The 27,643-nt window shown below is 34.3% G+C and overlaps 4 protein-coding genes and 2 long non-coding RNA genes across 8 annotated transcripts; 3 read left to right on the top strand and 3 right to left on the bottom strand.

Moving 5' to 3' along the window:
• Window positions 1-2,150: 2,150 nt before the first annotated feature.
• LOC130494489 (uncharacterized) lies at window positions 2,151-4,109 on the bottom strand. Its single transcript, XM_057004026.1, has one exon. It carries the CDS (start codon window positions 4,107-4,109, stop codon window positions 2,151-2,153), a length of 1,959 nt encoding a protein of 652 aa, XP_056860006.1.
• Window positions 4,110-8,444: 4,335 nt separating this feature from the next.
• Window positions 8,445-9,519, top strand: LOC108841270 (uncharacterized). Its single transcript, XR_008942911.1, has 2 exons — window positions 8,445-8,843; window positions 9,106-9,519. It is a non-coding gene; the product is annotated as an uncharacterized LOC108841270 (long non-coding RNA).
• A 538-nt stretch (window positions 9,520-10,057) lies between these two features.
• LOC108831308 (uncharacterized) lies at window positions 10,058-12,327 on the top strand. 3 transcript variants are annotated; one of them, XR_008939654.1, is made up of 5 exons: window positions 10,058-10,389; window positions 10,587-10,677; window positions 10,774-10,847; window positions 11,087-11,265; window positions 11,650-12,327. It is a non-coding gene; the product is annotated as an uncharacterized LOC108831308 (long non-coding RNA). The 3 variants fall into 3 exon arrangements; XR_001946334.2 differs by lacking the exon at window positions 11,650-12,327 and having other exon boundaries at window positions 10,060-10,389; window positions 11,094-11,467; XR_001946333.2 differs by lacking the exon at window positions 11,650-12,327 and having other exon boundaries at window positions 10,060-10,389; window positions 11,087-11,467.
• Window positions 12,328-14,315: 1,988 nt separating this feature from the next.
• On the top strand, window positions 14,316-15,703 carry LOC108838380 (uncharacterized). The gene has a single exon (XM_018611329.2). It carries the CDS (start codon window positions 14,552-14,554, stop codon window positions 15,491-15,493), a length of 942 nt encoding a protein of 313 aa, XP_018466831.2. The 5' UTR covers window positions 14,316-14,551; the 3' UTR covers window positions 15,494-15,703.
• A 4,003-nt stretch (window positions 15,704-19,706) lies between these two features.
• Window positions 19,707-22,772, bottom strand: LOC108832387 (myrosinase 4-like). Its single transcript, XM_056992887.1, has 13 exons — window positions 22,522-22,772; window positions 22,335-22,395; window positions 22,112-22,170; window positions 21,945-22,020; window positions 21,771-21,848; window positions 21,591-21,678; window positions 21,189-21,432; window positions 20,970-21,088; window positions 20,615-20,826; window positions 20,495-20,526; window positions 20,298-20,394; window positions 20,092-20,200; window positions 19,707-20,019 (listed from the first exon to the last, which is right to left on the bottom strand). Exons 1-13 carry the CDS (start codon window positions 22,720-22,722, stop codon window positions 19,848-19,850), a joined length of 1,548 nt encoding a protein of 515 aa, XP_056848867.1. The 5' UTR covers window positions 22,723-22,772; the 3' UTR covers window positions 19,707-19,847.
• Window positions 22,773-25,230: 2,458 nt separating this feature from the next.
• Window positions 25,231-27,450, bottom strand: LOC130508489 (myrosinase 4-like). The gene is made up of 8 exons (XM_057004025.1): window positions 27,411-27,450; window positions 26,729-26,816; window positions 26,327-26,570; window positions 26,108-26,226; window positions 25,753-25,964; window positions 25,636-25,667; window positions 25,441-25,537; window positions 25,231-25,343 (listed from the first exon to the last, which is right to left on the bottom strand). Exons 1-8 carry the CDS (start codon window positions 27,448-27,450, stop codon window positions 25,231-25,233), a joined length of 945 nt encoding a protein of 314 aa, XP_056860005.1.
• Window positions 27,451-27,643: the final 193 nt, after the last annotated feature.

Here is a 27,643-nt window from a genome sequence, read left to right as displayed (position 1 = left end):
ATTGATTACAAAAAAATTCAAATATGAAAATTAAATTTTGTAGAAAAAAAATAAAACAAAAAATATATCCACTAGTCAGAATCTAGTTTGTTTATAAAATAGCTAATAGTAGAATACAATATGAGCTTTAAAATTTTACTAACAAATGAAAACTTAGGAAGATTCTTTGAATATTCAAAGGTCTGAAGGATATACTTAAAACAGCAGTTTTTGTTTTAATTTTGTTTTAATTTATAAACAAACTAGATTCTGACTAGCGGATATATTTTGTGAGTAAACTTTTAAGCTCATATTGTATTCTACTATTAGCTATTTTATAAACAACTAGATTCTGATTAGCGGGTATATTTTTTGTTTTATTTTTTCCTAAAATTTAATTTTCATATTTGATTTTTTTTGTTTATAAAATAGCTAATAGTAGAATACAATATGAGCTTAAAATTTTACTGACAAATGAAAACTTAGGAAGATGCTTTGAATATTCAAAGTCTGAAAGATATACTTAAAACATCGGTTTTTGTCTGAACCGAATGAGCCGAACCAAACCGAACCAAATTTTTTCGGTTTTCGGTTCGTGTATGGTTTTCAATTCGTTTCAGTTCGGTAGGATTTTGGAAAATAATTCAGTTTTCGGTTCGGTTTTTGATTTTTTTTTAAAAAGATCAAAAACCAAAAATATCCAAAATAACCAAAAAACCAAACCAAAATTAACCGAAAAATCAAAAAATATCCGAACTTAACCGAAAAACCAAGTTTAACCGAAAATATCCGATTTTAAAGAAAATTATACCAAAATTAACCGTAAACCAAAAAAAAAGTTTATTTTCGGAAATAAATCTGAAAAACGGAAATAACTGATAACCAAATCGAACCGAAATTTAATTCGGTTAATTTCGGAATTGATTTTAAAAAAATTGGTAACCGAAAACCGACAGTTTGGTTTCGGAAAACCGAAGTCGCAGGACTAGTTTTTTTTAGAATTATACAGAGGTATCCTGGTTCCACCGAAGTGGTCGCAGGGCTAGTTATACTATTCAAACTTCGAAGTCAGGATAATTAGCTGTCTTTCAGAAAATGGCGTTGAAGAAAATAAAATAGATGTCTTCTAGCTTTACCATTTACATCAATGTTGCAACTTTTTCTTTCCCACGGAAGATATATATTGATTCATACTCAAAAGTACCAAATTGAAATACATAAACTGGCGGAAGATGAAGATATCCCCAGGAACATAAGTCCATAAGAAGGACAGCTAGGACCCAACCATGGGCAACTGAAGAAATAACTAAAACCATTCAACTTTACTCTCAAGAGAAACAGTAAATTCTCGAAGTGGAAAGGAATTAGAGAAGATAACTAGAGTAACACCATTCGGCCAGAAGCTCGGACGAAAGAGCTATAGACAGAGTGAGGTAGGCCACCAACAAGGTATCAAAACCCAAACCCAAGAACCTTGACAGCCAATCCAAAAACCAAGAAAAGAGCCTCAGCCAAGATATATTGCTGAAGAAGCTAATTCTCATGGTTCCGTGACATGAGTGTCTACTGTTGAATGATTTTGCTGCTTTATGTTCTTTGCAGAGAACATAAAGTTTGAACCTTTTCTTGTTCCTTATGGTGGATAAGGTGAAATGACGTAATGTTTTGCCTCCTAAATCCTAATGCCATTGTCTCTGCTGGCTCTGCAAACTCCTTTTGTACTGCTAGCAAGTGACTTTAATCTGAACTGCCTTTTACATCGTGAGTTAGTCTTTATGTTCAGATATTTACTTTTCTGTTTTATTTTTGTCTTATGTCAAGATTACACTGATTGTGAGTATTGCTTTCTAACGTTTTGTAACTCGTTATGCAGTGGGTGGAACTTGCGTTGGATGGATTCAGGAAGCTTGCATCATTTTGTTGGTGCGGATAGTTCTTGCATAAGCTGGGGTTATCAGGCTCAGTGTGGAGAACTTGGTTATGGTCACTTGAGATGTTTCTTCTTTAGTCTTTTTTTTTTTTTTTTTTTTTGAATGAATGCTAAATTTTATTCATCAAAAAACTTTTTTACATCAAGTGAAACCTTAAACTAAAGACTGCTACTCCTATATCTCCTTTATTGCCTATACAGCTTCCTATAATCAAAACCCAACCAAGAGTGCAGAAAATATTTACATTCTTGTGCTAAACCAATATTGCAAAATTCCTTCATATCCCTTTACTCCTTTAGATTGAACCAAACTGAGCTTGTTCCTGATAGACTTATCCAGGAGCTTTGTCAAGACCAGCATTGGCAGAGCTTTGTCTCCATGATGCCTTTTGTTTCGTTCTCTCCATAGAACATATAGAGTGGCCTGAAATGCATATTGGAGACAGAACCGTTTTTTCTTCTCCATTGTTGGGAGGGTGATCAACCTAACTATATCAACCCATCGAGTAGAGAAGGACCTGTGAAGGATCCCTTTTGTGAGCAGCTCCCAAACCTGAGAGGAAAATGAGCATTCAAAGAAGAGATGATTTCTTGTTTCTGAGGTGGTTTTACACAGCACACAGGTAGTGACAACTCCTTGGTTCCAACAAGAAATTCTATCCATAGTGGATAGCCTATCTCTCATTGCAAGCCAGGCTATGAAGGCAAATTTCGGAGTAGCCTGCGAGAACCATATGCTTTTACCCCAGGGAACCCGAGCACCAGCCTCTCTAGACAACTGCCATGTCTCATGTGAAGAAAATTTGGTTTTAAAACCTGTGATCTCTCGCCACATATGTACATCCTGAGCTTCATTTGACTGCTGGCTTCTGATACTCTCCAGCTCCTTCTCTATTTCATAGAACATACTTCTTCTATGCCTTCTCCTCCTCCTGGTATTATTAATAACCTCCTCCACAGTGGCTTCTCTTCTTATACCCAAATCGATAACCCCTCTGTCACCTAGAAGGTCATACATCACACCCAAATCCGACCATTTTTCATACCAAAAGGAGGTATGTTTGCCATTACCCACAGCCTTCATATGAAAAGATTTTGCAACCTCCCGCAGTTTGAGCAGCTTCTTAAATATCCAGGAGCCTATCTGAGTAGTCTCCTTTATTTCCCAGAAGCTTTTCTTTTTAAGGAGATAAGTTTGAACCCATTTGCTCCAGAGCGAATCACCCGTCAACATTCTCCATATGAGTTTCAGCCCACACACCAAGTTCACCTCTTTTAACGATCTAATCCCCAGCCCACCTTCTGCTGTTGGCTTACTTACATTCTGCCAAGCCACTTTAGCACTTGTAGTCTTCAATTCCGGCCCCGACCAGAGAAAAGCCGCACAAAGCTGTTCAATCTCTTTGATACAACAGCTTGGGAACCGGAACACCGCTGACCAGAAGTTGACAATGCTCACCAGAACCGATTTGATCAATTGAAGTCTCCCAGCGTACGAGAGAAACCTGCTCGTCCAAGTACTTATACGACCCCGGATTCTTTCAAGCAGAGGGAGATAATCCTGCCTTTTCATGGCCTTAGTCATCAACGGAAGCCCCAAGTACCGAACCGGAAGATCTCCCACTGAAAAGGGAAAATTATTCAAGATCCTGCTCTTCTCAACTTCAGAAATCCCAGCCATAAAGATTGTTGATTTCTCTAGACTGATAGAGAGACCCGACCAGACTTCGAACTCATTGAATACCATGAGAGCACCTTCAACTGATTCCTTTGAGCCCTCCACAAACACTATCAAGTCATCCGCGAAGCAAAGATGCGTGAGATCAAGAGACTTACAGCGTGGGTGCGGACTGAACTTCTTCTCCCTCATTGCTTTGTCTATTTTCAGAGATAGCACATTCATGCACAGAACGAACAAGTAGGGTGAGAGGGAACACCCTTGTCTCAGACCCCTGGCGCTCTGAAAATAACCCGCAAGCTCTCCATTTACTTGCACTGAGAAAGAGGGAGAAGTGATACAAAGCTTGATCCAGTGTATAAACCTCTCCGGAAATCCCATAGCCAGTAACCCGTTAAGCAGAAACGACCATTGTACCGAGTCAAAAGCCTTAGAGATGTCTATTTTCATTGCACACCTGGGCGAGACTGAATCTTTATGGTAATCTTTCACGAGTTCTGAGGCCAGTAACACATTCTCCATCAGCAGTCTTCCTTTCACAAAGGCAGATTGGTTGACAGCAATAATTCTTGGCAGCAGAATCTTCAAACGGTTTGCAAGAATTTTTGACACCACTTTGTATAGCACATTGCAGCACGCGATAGGCCTATAATCTCACATCTCCTGGGCAGTTGGCTTCTTAGGGACCATTGCAAGGATCGTTGAATTAACACCTTTAGGAAGAAACCCCAACCGAAATACAGATTGCACCGCAATGATGAAATCCTGAGCTATCACTGGCCATGTAGTTTTGAAAAATTCGCAGGGAAACCCATCTGGTCCCGGAGATTTGTGAGAGGGCATGGAGAACAGAACCACTCTGATCTCTTCCGCCGAGACCTCCGCTTCCAGTAGGCGACAATCCACACCAGAACACTCAAAATTGATCAACTCCCTCAGATCCTCCACAGTGGCTCCCTGAAAAGTTGTTGGGACCTGATTCAGAACATCTGAGAAGAACCTTTCTGCCTCAATCTTGATCTCTAGATGAGAGTTCACAACTCTTCCATCAGGACATCTGATCTCTCTCATTGTATTTTGAGCCTGCCGAGTTTTGATAGAATTATGAAAAGTCTTGTTACTTTGATCTCCCACCTCCAACCAGTGTAACTTGGACCTCTGCTTCAGGAAATCCTCCTCCAACTCTGCAACATGTAACCACTTCTCATATGCCTCCGCTTCCTCACTCATTCTCACCGGAGTAGGATCAGCCAGTGTATTTTTCTGCTTGTCGCAGAGAATAGTATATGCTTCAGCGGTTCGCTTTGTTAAATCTCCTAACTGTTCCCTTCCCAGTTCCCTGATCAACGGCTTTAAACTTTTTAGTTTCTTCGAGAACCTGTACATGGCAGAGGTGGAATGGAATAGTTTTTCCGTTGCCTCCCAATACTCCTTGACCATAGGCAGAAAACTAGGCAGCTTCCCTATGGCGTTGACATATTTAAAAGGTCGTCGAACCTTGTCAGTAGCTTGAATAATCTGAACCTTACACCGCATATGATCTGAGCAGCCTCCCGGCTCGAACACAGAGTAAGCATTCACAAATCTATGCAACGCCACATCATTTATTAAGACCCTATCCAGCTTCTTGCAGACCAACCCTTCTTCTCTCTTATTACACCAGGTGAATAATGGCCCCTGATACCCCATGTCAGAGAGATGACAGTGCAGTGCCATCCTCTGAAAATCTCTTGTACCATTCGATATTCTCCCCAAACCATCAGCACCCGAGTGTTCACCACTGTCTAATATCTCGTTGAAATCCCCCATGATCATCCATGCTTTGTTTCGAAATATGGGGGAGTTGTGATGGTGACATAAGTCATCCCATAGCAGCTTCCTTTCCTCCACTGAATTGCTAGCATAAACAAAGGTGCAGAAAAAATCTTCCTCCTCCTCCAGAGCCACAGAAACAGTGATCAACTGCTCTGTTTTGTACACTGGAGTTAAACGAACAGAATCTCTCCATAGCAACCAAATCCTCCCACCTTTACTGTGCTCGTAGTTAGTCATAGAAGACCAGTCCCGAAACACCGAACTTAAGATTCTCTCTGCCTTTTTTTCCTTCACTCTTGTTTCCAGAATACAACCAAACTTCATCTCTGAATTTCTAAGCCACTCTTTCATCACGGAATGTTTTACTGGCTTGTTGAACCCACGTACATTCCAGAAGAAACTTGACATAATTAATGATGACGACGAGAAGACCTTGTGCTCATAGCCACTGAACTTGCATTCTGTGACTTTGCCTTCTTCTCATTTGCCTCCCGGGAATCACCTTCCACACACTGCTTTTCCTTCTCATGAGATCTGCTAGTCTGCACTACTAGCTGAGCATCAGAAGGAGCTTCACTATCCACCATATCCCTTTCTACGTTTTTGTTTCTTGCTGGCTGTATCTCTGTGTCAGGAGGCTGAACAATCAAATCATTTATTTCACCTTCCTCCTGTTCTTCATCCACACTTAACACTGAGAACTTTGATACTGAGATGTGGAGCGTTCCTGACTGGTTATGGGTTTCCTTCACTGGGGACCTCCCCACTTTCGATGGAGAGACTGGCAACCAATTACTGGCCATCTCTAATGTTTCATCTGCCCCTTTTTCTCCACTTACTTCTTCCCTTGGCTTCTCGGCTCCTAATTGCTTCACAACTTCCTGCTGCTTCACAACTTCCACAGCTGAACCTACATTTGTCACTTCGTCTACTGTCTGATCAACCAGAGGAACTTCAGGGACCGGACCATTTGTATCCTCCTTACCCAAGTCACGGGGTGAACCGCCTTCCTTACTCTTCCCTTTCGTCACACATACTTCTTCTGTGTGCCCCCACTTGTCACAACTCCCGCATCTAGTTGGGAACCAGGGAAAGTGAAAGTTCACCAAAAAATCCTTACCGTTCTTTGAGAAGTTGATCTCCTTTGGGAGCACCTTTGAGACGTCAACGTTCACAAAGACTTTCGCCTCTTCAAAGTTGGAGCAAGCGATGGTATCCGGGTGAAGCTTTACTGGAACCCCCACTGCACTCGTTATGAAGCTAAGCCCTTCCCAAGAGTACATGTGGAGAGGAACTCCCCGAAGGTGAACCCACATTGGTATTGCGTCTTCCTCTTGCTTCTCTTCCTCCGACCGTGGAGTCCACTTCGTCACCACCATAGGTACACCGGCTATGTTCCACATCCCTCTTTTAATGATCTTCTCCCTGGCTTTAGGATTGGAGACCCGGAACCTCATTGTTGTCGCATTAACTTCAAACACTTCAATCTTCGCAGCAAGTTCCCCATACTTCCAGATTTTATTCAACACCATGTGGACCTTTGCAACATGTGGAGAGATGTCGAGAAACTTCCCCACTACAAAGTCCTCCCACAGCGGTGTCGCATCCGTAATAATCTCCTGCAGTATCACAACTGAGCATAATCCATCTTTATCAGTGACTTCTACATCATATTTCCTCAGAACCTTCTTGTCTTGGACGATAGAGACCCAACTCGGGACAACCTTCTTCGAATCGACCTCCAAATCTGCTTTCTTAACTGTGGAACCCTCGTCATGAACTTCTGTTTCCTCCTTATCTCTCGTCGGAGAGATGGGAGAACCCGGCGGCGCAGCCGAATTCATCGTCGAACCCTAACTCCAAATCACCCCCAAAATCGCCTTCAGAGAGAAAACTAAAACGGTGCGTGTGGCTGATTATCACAGGTTCGAGCTATATTGTTGGATCCTCCTTACTCTGGCTCTGGAACCATTACAGATCGTCCGGTCTGGATCATCTCCTTCCTTCTCATTCAGCAGGTCTCAACTGATTCTTCTCTGTGTGTATGTGTGTGTTCTATAACAAATTTGTTCTTCCTTCTCCTTTGTCCTTCCTTTGCTCTAAAACAATTTGTTCTTCCTTCTCCTTTGTCCTTCCTTTGCTCTAAAACAATTTGTTCTTCCTTCTCCTTTGTCCTTCCTTTGCTCTAAAACAATTTGTTCTTAATATTTTTTTAAGAACCTTAAAATAACACTACAAAAAAGTCTACATTGATAGCACATTATTATAGCACATTTTACTGAACTGCTAGTATAGACGATATAATTTTTTCCGTATTATATCATAGCGTTAGATAAACGCTATAATAGAGCCGGACCTAAAATAACACTTAATTAATGCTATTTTAAAAATTAAGCGAGCGGGAAAATAAAAGCACTAATTCCGCCAATACTTACTGCGAAATTAGACTTAGGCGCCAAAAAACATCATTTTAGCGGCTTCATCAATGCTATGAAAAACATATAATAGCGTTTTTCTAATGCTAAGAAAAGTTATTTGAACCCCTAAACCATAAACATGTTTTAAACCCTAAACTCTAAAGATAACTCTTCAAACTCTAATTTTTTCATATTATAATTCCAAATCTTAAAATTAAACTCAAAATTTAATCTTCTTAATTTTAAACTATAATTTCTTAAACACAAATATCTAATCGTTAATCAAACTCTACTCAAATTCCTAACTTCAAACATAAACTACACATTCCATACTCTAAATAAAACTTCAAAAATTATTAAAAATTAACTACAAATCTTATATATAGTTTTCAAATCTACTTTTTCAAACTTTAATCCAAATATTTGCTAAAAATTAACCCTAAACCTCATATTCCAACAACCAAACCTTAAATCAAAAATCTATACTCTTAATCATAACTTTTTATAAACCATAAATCTAAATTTCAAACTTTTCAACTTTTGAATCAAATATTCATATTTATAAACAAATTATAAATCAGATTTATGTGTAAACATACCAATTTAATTATATTATAAACTCCAACACATAAATTTTATATTATAAAACCACTAAACAATAAACACACAAAAGCACAAGAAATACTTTCATTTGAATCTTTTTTTATCAAATCAGTTTTTAGATCACATAACCACAACAATTTAAATGCAAACTTTATTTTCAGATTTTATATATAGTTATTTAATTTAGTCATTTTTAAATAATTATAGATAAAGGAAAATATTGTTTTTATTTGTTCTTTTTTGGCCCTTGATTGATTTTGATCCAAAGGCTGAAAATCACTCTTTTGTGATCTTCGTACTTCCTTCTTATTGGTCCATTCTTCAAATCTCAGATTTCACTCTCTTCATCTCTCTCACGATTCATCTCATCTCACACACAAATATCTTCTCTGTATCACTCTCTTCGTCATCTCCTTTCTCTGTATCTTCCTGTCACTCTCGCTCTCTCTCTTTTTCCCTTTGTCTCTCTCTCTCTCTCTCTCTCTCTCTCTCTCTCTCTCTCTCTCTCTCTCTCTCTCTCTCTCTCTCTCTCCCTGTCTCGTTATCTATGTCTATGTCTCTCTCTCTATCCCTCTCTCTGTTTGTCTATGTCCCGCTCTCTCTCTTTTTCCCTCTGTCTCGCCCTCTCTCTCTCGTTATCTCTCTCTCTCTGTTATCTATTGAATCTAATTTTTTTCTGGTAGGTCGTGAGCAGAGATGCTGGTCCGCGGTTGTGACCAGCGCGGTTGTGGGCAGCGCGGTCGTGAGCAGCCCCTGAGCAGAGTCGCCGGAAGTGGACCTATGACGAATCAGAGACTCCGCCGGTGAGGATCAGAAGAATAGGAAGACGCGGTGGCCACACCACTCAATCTTCATGTTTCGTTGGTGAAGGAAGATGAAGAAGCTCAATGGACTTGGTGGTTGACGGCGGCTGAGTTAGAAGATATGGAGTTTTTTTTTTTTTTTAGGTTTAGATTTTTTTTGGTTTAGTGTAAACCTAAAATTAGGGTGGTTTGACTTTGTTTTTTAATTTTTGGTTTAGTTGTGTAAACCGGAATGTATATGTAAACCAATTTTAATCTATAAATAAAATTATTTTATTTTTAATTATAAAACAATATTTCGGCATAATTATCTATTATTGTATTTTAATTTATATTATTTTTGATTTATTGTAGAATGATTTATCATAGCACATAATAATGAATTTGTAACAAAAAAAATAGTGTTACAGTTATGTTAATAATAGCATTCGGTTATTGTTATCGTATCTGCATATTTTATAGCATTTCGAAAATGCTATCGTAGAAAAGGTACCTACGATGGCTGCCGATATCATAGCATTTATGAATTCGCTATGAAAGACCTATTATAACATATTTCTTGTGCTAAGAATGTACATATTTCTTGTAGTGTAAGAAACTTGCATTGGACCACACAATATTCCCATCTCTTAACTAAGTTTCTTAAAATCACTTTTTCAACTTAAAAGTATTTAAAATGATTAAGAGCCCTTAAATGTCTTTTAGGGATAATGATGCTCTTAGAGCACCTTTATCCGGGTATGCAACTCCCGTCTCTTAGCATTAATTGGATTTAAAGAAAAAGAAAATTAGCATAATTAAAAAGAAACGTCTATTAATTTGGGGAAATAAGAGACGTCTTCTGAGACACGTGTTGTGTTTTAGTTGTTCTTCTCCTTCTCTTCTTCGCCTTCAATTTCTCCTTCTCTTCTTCGCCTCATCTTTTCCTTATCTTTTTTCTGCTGCTTCGCTATTCATCTCTATTTCGTGGATCGAAAAACTAAAGCGAATGGACAAAGGCAAAGCAGTGATGGGTACTGGCCGGAGATGGGCCGTCGATTTCTCCGATCAATCCACCATTCTATCTTCCCGCGACATTCTCGATCCCCCTGACTTCATATGTGTATATCCTCCGCCTCTTCGAGACTGTCTCTGATGTCTGCGTCGTTGAGGTTAACGAGACCGGTTAGCACCTTTTCACCGATTCTAAAAGATCCTTGCTTTCTTTGTTCCCAGCTCAAGAAACTTCAATTTGGAGTTGTCCATCTTAGGATACTTCCATTGTTCTTTAATCGAACACTTAATTGGAAAACTAAAGAGGTAGATGATATTGTTTATGTCTGTATTGGTTACTGGTCTTATATGGTTTTGTCCTGTGGTAGGGACACGATTGAAGTACAAGCCTGGAATTATAATGGGAGGGAAGAACTTGGTTCACAATTGTGTCCTGTAAATCCATCAAACGCTAGAGTTGTAAGTAGTTGGCAGTGTGAGCAATCATTCTTTAATTTGATGATGATGATGATGATGATCATGATAGTAAGCTTATCTTTGTGTAAATGATCATAGGGCGGAACGGTTCGTGTTCAAGGCTCTGAGTTTTGGCATATGCCTAAAGTTCTAAGATTGAAAGCTGAAGACAGGTAAACAAACTTCATTCATTTGTATCATGCCTCAGTCTTGAATATTTCTTAGTTTGTTTGCTTGTTTCTACATAGTTCAAATTTTTTTCTTCCATCGTTATTATTTGTGGGTTTATATTTTGTGTTGATAGTAAATCAAGAAGCCATCGTTATATGAAAAAAAATAGCTTTGCAAGGGTAGAACTCTTTAATGGCAAAGGAGGTTTGGTAGAAAATAATAGCTTTTATTGTCTGTCTAGTGATCAGGTTACAGAGCAAGGGAGAATTGAGGTTTGAGAAGCACAACAGAACAAGAAGGAACCTAGTCATCCTCTGTAACTGCAGCCATGGCGCTTAACCCTAAGTTGATGCCGAACGGGATGTCTGTTCCCTTTGCTAATGAAATGTTTGTTCTTGTCCGAGATGGGGTTGAGTTTGGGTTTGTCTTTCCTTCTCATCTGCTTTATTGTGGGTTTGGTAGATTGTTTTTTGTTTATGACTGACACTCGTAGATAGATAGTCACACCACGTTAGGTATGCAACTCAATTTGTTTGCTTAAGGATAGAGCTTGGAACACAACATTATGACTGACACTCGTAGATAGATAGTCATCCTTAACTCATTCATTATTCATCAATCATCTTAATTTTCTTTTAAGAACCTCCAATTAAGAGATTTGCATTGGAGCACATAAATGTTGGGGTCTTTTAACGGTGTCTCTTAACACACGTTCATTGCTTAAAAGTAATAAAAAATAAATAAGAAACCCTAAATGAGTATGTGGGATAATGATGCTCTTAGTTGCTCTTTTATTTTGTCAAGGTTGGAGTGAATCCATCCCGTTTTTCCTCTGTTTCCGGCCATGCATCGGCTCTGTCGGTGGTGGTTCGGCGTCTGTGTCTGGGGCTGTACCGGTTCTTCCTTGGTAGTGGTCACCAGCTTTCGAATCTCATGGAAGTGTGTGAGCTGTGTTCAAGTTGTGCTTTGTGGAGGAAGGTGGCCGAATTCGGGTGTGAGATTGGCGGAGGCGCTGAAAGCTCCCTGAAGGTCGGGCCGTTGTGTGTAGACTCCGATTCCTTTCCCTCTGATATTGTCGTCGGAGGTGGAATTCGGTGGTCGTGATGAGTGTCCCGGTGGTTCCGGTGATTGAGTTCGTTCTTATACAGCGGTGACTTCTGCATGAGAAAGGAAGTGGTGATTCACGACTCCGGCGAGGTTCCGGGTTTCGGCTCCGGCGGCGGCCTCCGGCTCTGCGAGATGACGAAGCTCCCACCTTTGACATGCATCCCTGTGGTTGGTGTAGAGTCAACACGTGGGTCGTGGGTTGGCGGTGATTTTCTTTGGGCCTCGTTTCTTTATCTCTTTGGGTTTGGTGGTGGGCTTGCGCGGGCTTGTGTAATAGTATTAGTTTTTGTACTTTCTGTTTGGACCGTGTTTCGGGCTCTGTACTGTTTCTTCCTGTTAATAATAATTACTTCAGATGGCAAAAAAAAGTGGATATTACTGCGCTTGACAGATATATATATATATATATATGTAATAAAAAATGGGAATTCGGCCAAAAAATCATTAACTTTGCACGAATTGCCATAATAAATACGAACATATTGGCTGGCCAAAAAACAGTGAACTATATTTGACTATAAACTTTAATCAGTAAGTTATCGCTGACTAGCCAAATTAAACACATCGTTACAGAATAATTAAACGACGTTTGCAAAGATCGTTAAGTAAAACGACAGTCATTTTGAGATGAAATGAAACGACATCGTTTTACCTATTTTTATTATCAAAAATATGATGTTCGCGTGAATCGAACCTGAGAACTCATGGCCAAATGACGAGGTGTCTTGCCACTAGACTACTGTCACTTTAAGAATATCCATAACATATTTTCTTTTATTGAGTATCAAACAAATCTCAAAAATCTAAATTCTTTTTAAAAAATTCCAAAAAATCTTAAAAATTCAAGAAAATTCTGAAAATTAAAATTAAAATTGAAATTACAAATAAGTTTTTTAAAAAAAAAATCAATACATTAAAAATTTCAAAAAAATCTAAAATAATTCAAAAAATGCAACAAATTAAATTTAATGATTAAAAAACCTGAAACATATTTTTAAATAAATTAACGTATGTAATATAAAATAAAAATTATATTTATCACACTATAGATTTTAGTATGAATAATGTATATAAGATAAAATAGACAAATGATAATTAAGATACAATAAACAAATGATATTATCACAAATTGTTTTTCTAAAATATGATAATAATTAAATGAAAAACATTTGTAGTGTGATAAATATCATTTTTCTATTTTATCTCAAATATATTAATTTATAAAAAAAGTATCATTAATGTATTTAAGATAAAAAAACTCAAATGATCTTAGATACATTAATTTTTATAAAAAAAATTTAATATTTTGATTTTTTTTAATATTTATAATTTCAATTTTAATTTTAATTTTCAGAATTTTCGTGAATTTTTAAGATTTTTTGGAATTTTTTAAAAAAGAATTTAGATTTTTCGAGATTTGTTTGATACTCAATAAAAGAAAAATATGTTATGAATATTCTTAAAAGTGACAGTAGTCTACTGATAAGAAACCTCGTCATTTGGCCATGAGTTCTCAGGTTCGACCAACGCGAACAACATATTTTTGATAATAAAAATAGGTTCTCAGGTCTTAACTGTTAGTTAACGGTGTCTTAATCTGGTCGGTCAATCAAAATTTCTTAATAAACGAATAAAAATCAACAAAAGTTCAGGCTTTTTTTTTGCCAGCCTCGAGTCCATGTTTCTTTTGACCATTTTTGCCATGTTCAGTGTTTTTTTTTGCCGAATTCCCAATAAAAAATTATCTATGATATGGCAATGATCAAGTGCAATGTATCAAATGACACCGTCGGGCTATTAATTATAATGTATCAAATGATACCCTGGGGCTATTAATTATTGTGGTACTACGTAGAATCCAATACAGATACTATGATCATATGTCATTTCCAACAAAAAGGTAAGAGATAAACAGAAGGAATCACTAGGTAATTGTATAGTTTTGCTATTCGAGGACCTCAAAGTGATCGACATTCAGTGTATTCGTGCGACTTACAGCATAAGTGTGGGACACATTCTTCATTTTTAGCAAGTAAAATATAAATAACAAACAATAAAAAAATTAATCTGTCAAACGGTTACCAATATTTACTAAAGTCGGTTAGATTCGATTCATCATTAACAGTTTGATTGAATTAATAGTTTGTTGCTATATGGATTCTGCTGAACACATCAACAATATTTTATGTCGCATAAACTGCCTAGCTACGTTTTAAGCATCTTTCACGACCAAAGACAAATATAATAGGTATCTTTTTATATTGGTTTGGGCAAACATATCAAAATCTAGACGTTACTTTTTTTTTAATTTGTTCTTTACCTCCCTCCACCTTTATCTTTTCTTCTTTTTCTTTTTATTTTATTGTGAAACCAAATAGGGTAAACAAACATCTGATTAATCCTTCCATCTCATATTGTCTCCTCATTATTCTTAAGACAACCTACAAAAAAAAGGTTGAAGCAGCCATTTTTGACTTTAGAAGCTTCATTTTTCTTCCTCTATACTTTGACTTCAAAATATTCATCATTCTCCATTCTTTTAACGCTCTTTTCAAATCATCAGGGTCTCTTTATACTTTTCCCGGGCATTGGCTCTTGAATGATACCAGAAGAAGGCAGGTTAAAAGAGAGAGAGAGAGAGAGAGAGAGAGAGAGAGAGAGAGAGAGAGAGAGAGAGAGGAGAGAGAGAGAGAGAGAGAGAGAGAGAGAGAGAGAGAGAGAGAGAGAGAGAGAGAGAACGCGTAGGGAGGTTATGGCTATTGAGGTTTCTTGCTCGGAGGCTCCTGGTTCTGGAACCAGCCCAAGAAACTCTTTTTCCTACGATTTAGACTCGACAGACGGTGAAGTCAGATTAGACTCAACACTTCTTGATTCAGGTTCGGAGATTGATTTCTGCTTTGGCTCGAGTTGTTCTGTTCAAGAAGTGTCTCCGGCTGATGAACTCTTCTCCGATGGCAAGATCCTTCCCGTCCAGATCAAGAAAGTAACCTTTCAGGTTCAAAGATCAGCTTCGCTCTCATCATCATCTTCTACCTCTTCCTCCTCTTCTTCATCATCGTTCTACAACGAGAGATCGGCACCAGAAAAGAAGATCATGAGACTCAAAGAGCATCTGTTGGATCCTGACTCTGATTCTGAAGACAAGCCAAAGGGACTGTTCTTGCAGTTCAAGAGAAGCATCAGTCTCAACTACGACAAGAGCCGAAATAGCATCAGATCGCTTCATTTCCTGTCACGAAGCAACTCCACAGGCTCTGGTCTAAACCCTAAACATAACTTGCTCCCCAAGGAATCTCATACCCCTCACAAGACCCACAATCTTCCCAAACAAACTTCTCTTAGAAGATCATCTTCGCTCTCATCTTCACTCCCTTATAAGAAACCACCCGCCAGAAACAGCTTCGGTAACGGAAACGGTGGCATTCGAGTTAGTCCGGTCTTAAACTTCCCGCCACCGGCGTTCATCTCGAATGTTGCCGACGGATTTTTCAGCATTGGATCACTCTGTAATGGTAACATGAACAGAGAGACAACATTATGAAAATATCTTTTGTCTTTTGTGGCCTGAGAGGAGAGAAAAATGTAAACAGAAAATCTCTATTTTTATTTTTTTTTTATTTTTTTTTTATATTTACTGTTTATTGTATAATGATGGAATATCGACAGCGCATGTGAAGATTAGACATCATGTGAGTTTTGTCTATATTTCCAAAAAAAAAAAAAAAGAATAGGAACGCCTCGTTTGATTGGATCTCTGGAATTTAGATTATAGTATTATTAAAGGGAAAATTCCCAAAAGAGAAAAAAAATTAGGTTGCTGTATTTTTGGTATAAAACCATTTTTATCCTTTTTTATCTTTTGTATTTTTGAAAACTAATGAAATAAATAATTTTGTGAATCAAAAAAGTTATTAAAAATATAAACAATCAATAAAACACCCACATACACAAGTTGGTAATTTTTTTTGTTCGAAAACTTGATAAACAAATTTTTTAAAATATGTTATACTAAAGTAGAATGCGTCTTCTACGAAAAATGGTTTAGTAAAAAATAATTTATAAAATAAACACATTCATCTACTTCTTTTAGAACGTCCATTATACTATTTACTAAATTTCTAAATAAGAGGAATCCTCATTTTACTAATCGCAAAGATATCCACTTTCCTTCCGAATGCATCTTCTACTTTTATAAAGTGTTCTAAATTTCGGGTAATGTGTTTTCTACAATTTACTCTTACTTCTACTCAAAGTAGAAAGTATTCAGGATTTTTATCATTCTTCTAAACTTTTAGATTGCGCCTTCTACGGATAAGAATACCTGATTATTTTTTTGCGAAAATTAGTGAAATTTCAGTTAAGAAAATATTCTAAAAATCTCATAAAAATATTATAACTTCCTAAAACGTGTTATGGTCAATTTTACTTGTGAAAAAATGATTTTGCATTTTTTCTTCATCAATCTATGATATCCCCATAGTTTGTCTTGTGATTTTCACAAGCTCTTGTTCTATTTTTTTTACATTTTAATAAAACTAACAAATTTACAAATGTTTTAAGTTTTTTATAAAAAATAATTTTTAAACGTTTTTTATAAAGTTTATTTAAATTTTTTTACTAAAAACTTTTTGTAAAGTTTTATTTTTATTTTTATAAAGTTTACAAAGTTTACTTTTATTAAAAGAACTAAAATTTTTTATTTTTATTAAAAGTTTGATAAAATTAAAAATTTTACAAACATTTTAAACTTTTTATAAAAAGAAATATTTGAAAAATATTTTTTTAAAGTTTGTTTAAAGTTTTAATTAATTTTTTTTTTTAATTTTTATTTTTATAAAGTTTACAAATTTTATTTTATTAAAGTTTTATCAAAAAAGTTTTAAACTTTTTATAAAAATAAAAAGAATTAAAAAGTTTTTATAAATTTTATTTAATGTTTTTTATTAAAAACATTTAAAATTATTTTTATTTTATAAAGTTTATGAATTTTATTTTTACTAAAAAGTTTTATTTTTCTTTTCCCTTTTTAAAACGTTTTTAGTTAAATTTAAAAAATTGGATTAGTTTAATGTGTTTAATTAGATTAATCAAAAGTTATTTTTGGGATTAATAAAAAATATACTAAAAGAACAATTAAATGATGGTTTTATACTATAGGGACAACCATGCTTAATTTTTGTTCTTTTTTGGCCATTTTCCCACTTCTTTTTATATAAATCAGAGTTCCAAAATGCGGTCTAGATGCCTGTTTATACGGCGCTTAGGCGCTATTTGTTTGTTAACGTACTATTTTCATATTTTACAATGTTTTATGCAGATTTATATAATTAAGATGAATATTATAGCTTGGGCGAACCATGCTGTCTACACATATTTTAGGTGAGTTTTAAGCATTGATACTAAGACTTAACTATTAATATTATTAATAATATTTTGTTAATCATATTATTGATATTAACTGTTATTAATTTTATTTATTTGTTTATATGGTTGTAGCTATTAGTTTATTTTTTTGAAAATAATTTTAAAATTTCTACATTTATTATCTTTATAGATTTAAAATGTTATTATTATTTTATTCAGTTTATAATTTAAACCTATATATATATAATTTATTATTCTACATAAAAATTGCCTTAAGTAAATGTTTTGTTCAGTTTTCTAAAAATAATGTATATAATATGCGTGTATCTCCGTCTATGCTCGCTTAGATGATGACACGTTAGAGGTTCATACGTCGCGTAACAAGCACCTAGCACATTTAAAAACACTCTAAGACACTTATCGTTCTTCACTTAAGGGTGAAATGATTAGTTTAAACATAAGTTAAATATTTCAAGACGAACTTTAAAAGTCATGTTTTTTCCTTCGCATAATTTGTAGTAATGTCTAATTTATTATGCAATAAATAAAAATTTAAACAACTATATTAGATTTAGAAATCGTCCTTAAATATATTGACCATCAAAAGTGTTAACCAATTGTAAATTTATCAAAAACCATCGTTTTGGATAAACTCTGTAAACAATTAAAAATTTGTTACTTCTCGACTTAAACTCGCACATTGAAACACAAGTAATAGCATCTTCACCGCTAAAATAATATTCTTGTATATTGGGGTAAACATTAAATTATATAATTTTTAGTTTTATCAGATAAAACTTAACAAATTCTTATTTTTAAGTCCTATATAAATTAATAATTTATAATCATTTATTTTAAATTTACAAATCCTTAAAAACAAACTCCTTTTGTTCTAGCTTGATTCTTATCTAGTAGATTCGTAGTATAACCTTGGTCTCTGAGGAAACCAATTCCTACTATCGTGCACTTGCAGTTGGTTTTAGTGGTAAGACCTGAGTACATAAATGTTGAAGAAAGCAAAGATTTTATGGGGGTTTGTATTTACTACAGAGCCAACGATAAGTAATCACAAATATGCTTAAAGAGAATTACTATAATAAAAAAAACAAATTTAGAAACAAGAGACTTTATAATTGCGTATGAGCGTTCTAGAGAGATTATCTTGGATGATGTTCGTCCGAAAGAGAGATTGCACGGAAAATCAAATAGCACAGGCAGTAAAATTATATCTAAGTTCGCTAGAATAGCCACCAATATCAAGAAAAACCAATGCGAGTCACAATTCGTTTAACAAAAGATGAAAATAAAGCCTAAGTTCCTAACTTTAGAGAGTTTCGGTAGCTAATTGAATTTATAATTTATAATCCTAATCGTCCAATCTAACAAGTTTAATTTTTTCACAAGTTCCCTAACAACAACTTTCGTCGGTTATGAATACTTGCTCATCTAGATTCGTTTCAAGAGTTAAACATTCACTTTCGGTGCATTAAACAACTAAGAGATCATGAACTAGTCGCGCAATTCAGTTCAAGCAATAATATTAATCTAGATGAACAACCAAATGATTTATTCCCTCTCTAACATATTGGTTTGAATGATTCATGGATTCCTTAGATTCACCCTAGCCTAACTGATGTATTAATTACACATGGAATGAAGAACACATAAAATAACTGAAGGATTCATTGATAAATAGAGTAGAACGAGGGTTCAGAAAAGCTTCTCTATGAAGAATTTAGATTTCCCCGCCCTAATGCTTACAATCTCCGAATCCAAAGAAAATCCGATCTAAAAGTAACGTATTCTGAAAAACTTCTAGGAAAACTGAAAATATAGGTCTAAACACGCCTGGCACGAATCTCTAGGTTAAACCGGCTCACAAATTGAATTAAACAAAAATATGGTTTTTGCTCACGTAGACCGGTCAGGATCGACCATTCCAGAATGGGATCGGTCTGGATGTAAACGATCAATTATTCTTCTTTTGGTCGATCAGAATGTACTCCAAAAATTTCACGTCGAACTGGATCAATATGGATTGATCGTTCCATAAGTAGATCGATCGATCGATCTGGCCTTAAAATGTCTCCTTTTCAACAATTTTCTCCAATCCTTGATCCTTGTGCCCAAAACTCCATCCTAATGCATTCCAACCTGAAAAGACTCTATAGCAAAAAAAGACTAGAAAAAAATGAAAACATGTGTTAGAATGCGTTAAAAACGCAACACATCAACTATAAATTTGATGGTGCCAATTTTGATTCCATTACCACCGAGAGGGTGATAAGATATCAAATATATTTAGAAGTTATTCTTGCGCAAGAGTATATATAAACAAGAGAATAAAACATAAGTTTTTTTTATTAAATTGACCAAAATTAAGGCCTAGTTATTACAATGTATGACCAACACATACATATCACGTAAACTTTAATAATTCTTATTTTAAAAATAAAACAAACAATACATAGATAGAGTAATTATTAGATTCAATAGGTTGGATGCACATTTGATTTATATGTTGATTCTTCTTATTGTTTGATTATGAACTTAGAAAACCATTTGCCAGAAGCTTTTTCTCTTCGATCAGCAGGATTGGTGAAATTGACCCAATTCATACCAAACCGGAGAGTGTAACCATTTCCGAACTCGTAGTTGTCCATCAGTGACCATGCAAAATACCCTGCTACGTTGCATCCATCACTGTAATATATTTTGAAATAATGTTAACACTTATAATAATCCTCAAAACTATGTCAAATAAAGTTAACTCACTCGATAGCGCATTTGAGACATGAAAGATGGCTGCAATGATTTTGAATTCGTCCATTATCGGCAAGAGCAACTGGCAGTGTTAGGTTTCCGGTATCAAGATCAGCAACTCCTGATAATTTGAAAAAAATATTTCCAAATTAAACACAAAACATATAAAAAATTTCATTGGTTAAACATTTTGTATTGGTCTGCTGATATGTAGCTACCGTTTTCAGTGATATAGGTAAGTGGATTTCCATAATTGTTTTTGATATAATTTAGAATCTGTCGGAACCCTGGAGGATAGTAGACGAAGCTAGGCGCCTGTACAATAAGGGAAGAAAAAAAGAGAAAGAAAGAAAATTCTAATAAATGATGTGATGTCCATAAAAAATGATGATTCTAAACCGAATTCGATAATAACCTGAACACCAATAGGTACTCCGTTGCGATAGACTGTAGCCAAGTAGAGACAATTATATGAGTTCAGAATGTTCATAAAGTTATATATATAGTATAAGAAACATAAATTATTTTTACATACATCCAATAGTAACTCTTGAATCTGTGATGACACTAGGTTGGGTGGAAGGAGGTGCGTTGGTGGCATACTGTGTAACATAATATTTCAACCCTAGAAAATCAAGTGATCCTTTGACTAGCTTTGATTCTTGAGGTGTGAATATTGGCAATCTGTGTCCAACCATCTGTCGCATTATCTTCGGGTATCTTCCGTATACCAATGGATCCAAAAACCTTCATATATATAGAACAAAAAGGATAAAATGAATATTACAAGTATAGTTGTTACATTTAAGGTCTTATAACCAAAAAATCATATATGTGTGTTTATATGCATGAAATCTGAGAGTCAATTAATTAACAGATAATATTAATACCATCCGACAAAGAAATCAAATGCTCGCTTTGCAGCAGCCTTGTCGCGGATGCTGTTTTCGTTTAAAGGGGTGAACCATCTCCCGATCAAGGTTGTTCCTATCTTACCACCTTGAGATTTCTGCATGCATAGATTGTTTTGGAATATAAGTTACATATATATACTACATACAAATAGTCTTGGAAGAAAAAAATTATGACATATGTGGTAATAGCTGAACCTGGTATCTTTTTCGGTATAATGCAACAGTTTGTGCATGAGCTAGAAGTTGGTTATGTGCAACTATATAAGGTTCGGTTCCGGAATTTCCTCCAAATTCACAGCCAGTGCACCGTCCGGGTGGATATGATCCGTCTCCATAACCTTTGGTTGCGAGAGAGTAAGGCTGGTTTAAAGTGATCCAAAATTTGACTCGGTCTCCGAATCTCTGGAATAGAAGGTCGGCGTAGTTTTTGACGTCCTCACTGGCCATGTATCATACATATATTAGATAAAAGATAGATCTGATGTGATGTAAGATCTACTATAAAATAGATCTAAGACAAGGAAAACAAGTTTAATATAAAGATAGACCTAAGACAAAGTAAACAAGTTTAATATAAAAATTATTTAATGCACTTACACTATACGCCGGCTCAAGAAACCTCCATATTCATCTTCTAGAGTTTGGGGAACATCCCAGTGGAATATTGTTACATACGGTTCTATGCCTTTACTCGCACAAAAAAAATTTGATCATCGAACAATTACAACTAGCTTATATATGTATTATTAAGAACACAAAATTATATATAATATTTACCATCTGCTTTTAGCTCATTGATGAGGTTATTGTAGTATTTTATCCCGTTCTCGTCAATTCCTCCAATCAATCTTCCCTCTAAAGGTAAGCAAATATACAATCACAACATTAGTCAAAAAATAATTATATTAGTAACAATAATAAAATTCTGCTCAGCTTATCATCTGCACTTACTTGGTAAGACCCTTGACCATGCTATTGAGAATCGGTAGGCTTGAACCTTCATTCTTTTCAGTAATTTGACATCCTCCTGTTAATTATATGAAATTTGAAGAGTTGAATTACATTTCTGAAATGGCAAACATCATGTATATACATATTCATCATTGAAAGCCTCTCACCTTGTAAAGATCATACGAATCACAAGCAAGGTCTCCGGAACTGCGATCTGGAACTTTTTCTGTACATATATATAACATATCGAAATATGAGCATGACTTGGATATATATATGTATGAGTGAAATAGTTCCATTCGTCATTTGTACACATTATTTTCCCTACATCGAAGTGAATGTTAATTAATTAATTATAAGGGTAAATTTTAATGAGTGATGTGTTGTGACCTGGATATCTATGAGTGAAATAGTCCCATCCGTTAAGTGCTCTATGTGCAGCACCTTCAATCTGGTAAAAAGTAAATATAAATCATGTAGGCCGGGTTAAAGATTTTCCGTACGTAATAGATGAAAAATAATCTTCATAGATCGCTATATTTTATGTTAAAAGGTCAGTATCAAAGAGATATGTAACCTGGTAGGCGGAAGTAGCCGCACCAAAAGTGAAGTTCTTTGGAAAACTAGTTCGGTTGAATTTAAGGGGATTGTCGCAGTTGAAGGGTTCTTTAGCCTTACAGGCAGGGTTGCAGACATTTTGGCTGCTTGAAACAGCAAAGAGAATGACAAGAATTGCCAAAGAGAAGTGAGCTTTTAGAATATCCATGGATAAGAGCATAGTATGGCTTGCTTTCTTTAGTTGTTAGTTGTTTCAATTTATTTTTGTTGATGGTAAACTTGATGATGATGACTAAATAATGAACTTGGAAGGGGTTATATAAGAAAAGTTGCGTGCATGAGAATTTGCATGGGGTTTGAAGTAAACTCGTTACGTACGAATATTTGCAATGAGTTTTAACCTCTACGTTCTCCACCTCACGTCTCGCTGTCTCTTTTCTGAAGTAATATTTACATCATATGCTCATAACAATTTTTCAATTTTTATATAGTGTTAATTATCTAAGCAAGAACGATTAATACCCTAAAGTTGATTTATTACGAATAAACAAGTAGCAATGTTGAGTTTACGGCATCATATTCCTCTTGCTTATATATGTAATGTCAAATACGTATAGCTTCACACACGATATATACCTGCACATGTCTAAAATTATGAAACGAGAACATATATGTTAATTAATGTTCTTTATAAAATTCATATGAAATTTGGTTTATAATAATATTTTAAAGCTTGTGGTTTCTTTGGAAACACATTCCCTTTTAGCTTATTGTTCAGTTAACTCATCTGTAAAGATCTATGTTTCCCTAATTAAGCAAATTAGACTTGTTTCATTTTAAGTTTAACGCATCCAATATTATAGCAAAAAAAAAAAAAAGTTTAACGCATCCAATATTATATTAAGAAACTTAAAACCCTAATTTAAGGATTACAAGTACTAATGTGAACCTTGTATTACGATAAATAACCTTGATTTATTTGGGGAATTTTCCAAAAAGAAAACAAAAAACTAGGTTGTTGTATTTTTGGTAAAATCATTTTTGTCCATTTTTTATCTTTTGTATTTCTGAAAACTAATGAAATAAATAATTTTGTGAATCAATTTTTTTAAAAATATAAACAATAAATAAAACACTCATATACACAAGCTGGTAATTTTTTTTTGTTCAAAAATTTGATAAATAAAAATTTTAAAATATGTTCTACTAAATGTAGAATGTGTCTTTTACGAAAAATGGTATAGTAAAAAACGATTTCTAAAATAAACACATTATCCGACTTCTTTTAGAACGCCCATTGTACTATTTACTAAATTTCTAAATAAGAGGAATCTGCATTCTACTAATCGTAAAGGTATCCACTTTCCTTCCGAATGCATCTTCTACTTTTATAAAGTATTTTTAAATTTCGGGGAATTATTTTTCTACAATCTACTCTTACGTCTATTTAAAGTATTCAGGATTTTTTTTATCATTCTTCTAAACTTTTAGAAGGCGCCATTTACGGATAATAATACCTGATTTTTTACGAAAATTAGTGAAATTTTAGTTAAGAAAATATTCTAAAAATCTCCTAAAATATTATAACTTCCTAAAACATGTTATGGTCAATTTTACTTGTGAAAAATGATTTTGCATTTTTTCTTCATCAATCTATGATATCTCCATAGTTTGTCTTGTGATTTTCACAAGCTCTTGTTCTATTTTTTTTTGCAGTTTAGTAAAACTAACAAATTTACAAATGTTTTTAGTTTTTTTTATAAAAACAAAAGTCTTTGTAAACGTTTTTTTATAAAGTTTATTATTTTTTTTACTAAAAACTTTTTGTAAAGTTTTTATTTTTATTTTTATAAAATTTACAAAGTTTACTTTTATTAAAGAAAAAATAAAAAGTTTTATTTTTATTAAAAGTTTGATACAATAAAAAGTTTACAAAAGTTTTAAACTTTTATAAAAATAAAATATTTGAAATATATTTTTGTATAAAGTTTGTTTAAAGTTTAATTAAAACCTTTTTTTTAAGTTTTTTTTTTGTTTGTATAAAGTTTACAAATTTTATTTTATTAAAGTTTTATTAAAAAGTTTTAAACTTTTTATAATAAAATTTTTTAAATTTTTTAATAAATTTTATAATGTTTTTATTAAAAAAAATTTTAAATTATTTTTTCTTTTATAAAGTTTATGAATTTTATTTTTATTAAAAAGTTTTATTTTTCTTTTCCCTTTCTAAAACTTTTTTATTTAAATTTAAAAAATTCGATTAGTTTAGTGTGTTTAATTAGATTAATCAATAGTTATTTTGGGATTAATAAAAGAATTATACAAAAAAACAACTAAATGATGGTATTATACTATAGGGACAACCATGCTGAATTTTTGTTCTGTTTTGGCAAGTTTCTTATTTCTTTTTATATAAATCAGAGTTCCAAAATGCGGTCTAGATGCCTGTTTATACGGCATTTAGGCGCTATTCGTTTGTTAACTACTATTTTCATATTTTACAATGTTTTATGCAGATTTATATAATTCAGATGAATATTATAGCTAGTGGCGATTACCATGCTGTCTACACATTTTTTAGGTGAGTTATTAAGCATTGATATTAAAAAACTTAACTATTAATATTATTATAAATATTTTATTATCATTTATTGCACTTATTAATTGTTATTAATTTTGAAATAATGTTTACATTTATAATTTCAAAACTATGTCAAATAAAGTTAACTCACTCGATAGCGCATTTGAGACATGAAAGATGGCTGCAATGATTTTGAATTCGTCCATTATCGGCAAGAGCAACTGGCAGTGTTAGGTTTCCGGTATCAAGATGAGCAACTCCTGATAATTTGAAACAAAATATTTCAAATTAAACACAAAACATATAAAAAAGTTTGTTGGTTAAACATTTTGTATTGGTCTGCTGATATGTAGCTACCGTTTTCAGTGATATAGGTAAGTGGATTTCCATAATTGTTTTTGATATAATTTAGAATCTGTCGGAACCCTGGAGGATAGTAGACGAAGCTAGGCGCCTGTACAATAAGGGAAGAAAAAAAAGAAAGAAAGAAAATTCTAATAAATGATGTGATGTCCATAAAAATGATGATTCTAAACCGAATTCGATAATAACCTGAACACCAATAGGTACTCCGTTGCGATAGACTGTAGCCAAGTAGAGAAAATTATATGAGTTCAGAATGTTCATAAAGTTATATATATATAAGAAATATAAATTATTTTTACATACATCCAATAGTAACTCTTGAATCTGTGATGACACTAGGTTGGGTGGAAGGAGGTGCGTTGGTGGCATACTGTGTAACATAATAGTTTAACCCTAGAAAATCAAGTGATCCTTTGACTAGCTTTAATTCTTGAGGTGTGAATATTGGCAATCTGTGTCCAACCATCTGTCGCATTATCTTCGGGTATCTTCCGTATACCAATGGATCCAAAAACCTTCATATATATAGAACAAAAAGGATAAAATGAATATTACAAGTATAGTTGTTACATTTAAGGCCTTATAACCAAAAAATCATATATGTGTGTTTATATTCATGAAATCTGAGAGTCAATTAATTAACAGATAATATTAATACCATCCGACAAAGAAATCAAATGCTCGCTTTGCAGCAGCCTTGTCGCGGATGCTGTTTTCGTTTAAAGGGGTGAACCATCTCCCGATCAAGGTTGTTCCTATCTTACCACCTTGAGATTTCTGCATGCATAGATTGTTTTGGAATATAAGTTACATATATATACTACATACAAATAGTCTTGGAAGAAAAAATTTATGACATATGTGGTAATAGCTGAACCTGGTATCTTTTTCGGTATAATGCAACAGTTTGTGCATGAGCTAGAAGTTGGTTATGTGCAACTATATAAGGTTCGGTTCCGGAATTTCCTCCAAATTCACAGCCAGTGCACCGTCCGGGTGGATATGATCCGTCTCCATAACCTTTGGTTGCGAGAGAGTAAGGCTGGTTTAAAGTGATCCAAAATTTGACTCGGTCTCCGAATCTCTGGAATAGAAGGTCGGCGTAGTTTTTGACGTCCTCACTGGCCATGTATCATACATATATTAGATAAAATATAGATCTGATGTGATGTAAGATCTACTATAAAATAGATCTAAGACAAGGAAAACAAGTTTAATATAAAGATAGACCTAAGACAAAGTAAACAAGTTTAATATAAAAATTATTTAATGCACTTACACTATACGCCGGCTCAAGAAACCTCCATATTCATCTTCTAGAGTTTGGGGAACATCCCAGTGGAATATTGTTACATACGGTTCTATGCCTTTACTCGCACAAAAAAAAATTTGATCATCGAACAATTACAACTAGCTTATATATGTATTATTAAGTTCGCTAGAATAGCCACCAATATCAAGAAAAACCAATGCGAGTCACAATTTGTTTAACAAAAGATGAAAATAGAGCCTAAGTTCCTAACTGTAGAGAGTTTCGATAGCTAATTGAATTTATAATTTATAATCCTAATCGTCCAATCTAACAAGTTTAATTTTTTCACAAGTTCCTTAACAACAACTTTCGTCGGTTATGAATACTTGCGCATCTAGATTCGCTTCAGGAGTTAAACATTCACTTTCGGTGCATTAAACAACTAAGAGATCATGAACTAGTCGCCCAATTCAGTTCAAGCAATAATATTAATCTAGATGAACAACCAAATGATTTATTCCCTCTCTAACATATTGGTTTGAATGATTCATGGATTCCTTAGATTCACCCTAGCCTAACTGATGGATTAATCACACATGGAATGAAGAACACATAAAATAACTGAAGGATTCATTGATAAATAGAGTAGAACGAGGGTTCAGAAAAGCTTCTCTATGAAGAATTTAGATTTCCCCGCCCTAATGCTTACAATCTCCGAATCCAAAGAAAATCCGATCTAAAAGTAACATATTCTGAAAAACTTCTAGGAAAACTGAAAATATAGGTCTAAACACGCCTGGCACGAATCTCTAGGTTAAACCGGCTCACAAATTGAATTAAACCAAAATATGGTTTTTGCTCGCGTAGACCGGTCAGGATCGACCATTCCAGAATGGGATCGGTCTGGATGTAAACGATCAATTATTCTTCTTTTGGTCGATC

The sequence above is a fragment of the Raphanus sativus genome, chromosome 2 (genome assembly GCF_000801105.2).
Source record: "Raphanus sativus cultivar WK10039 chromosome 2, ASM80110v3, whole genome shotgun sequence".
NCBI lineage: Eukaryota > Viridiplantae > Streptophyta > Magnoliopsida > Brassicales > Brassicaceae > Raphanus > Raphanus sativus.
Note: the sequence above shows the minus strand (reverse complement) of the source record. Positions and strands in the feature narration are given on the sequence as shown.

Bases quoted from the DNA above. Each gene is read 5' to 3' on its own strand.
- LOC108832387 (XM_056992887.1), bottom strand. From the start codon at position 22,722: ATGCTCTTATCCATGGATATTCTAAAAGCTCACTTCTCTTTGGCAATT. The intron at 22,396-22,521 runs GTTACATATCTC...ACTTTTTACCAG, and splicing joins CGGCTACTTCCGCCTACCAG to ATTGAAGGTGCTGCACATAG. The intron at 20,827-20,969 runs GTATTAATATTA...ATATATATGAAG, and splicing joins TTTGATTTCTTTGTCGGATG to GTTTTTGGATCCATTGGTAT.
- LOC130494489 (XM_057004026.1), bottom strand. From the start codon at position 4,109: ATGGAGAATGTGTTACTGGCCTCAGAACTCGTGAAAGATTACCATAAA.
- LOC130508489 (XM_057004025.1), bottom strand. From the start codon at position 27,450: ATGTTACTTTTAGATCGGATTTTCTTTGGATTCGGAGATT. The intron at 26,227-26,326 runs GTTCAGCTATTA...CTATGCATGCAG, and splicing joins TATACCGAAAAAGATACCAG to AAATCTCAAGGTGGTAAGAT. The intron at 25,344-25,440 runs GTAGCTACATAT...TCAAATTATCAG, and splicing joins TACCTATATCACTGAAAACG to GAGTTGCTCATCTTGATACC.
- LOC108838380 (XM_018611329.2), top strand. From the start codon at position 14,552: ATGATACCAGAAGAAGGCAGGTTAAAAGAGAGAGAGAGAGAGAGAGAG.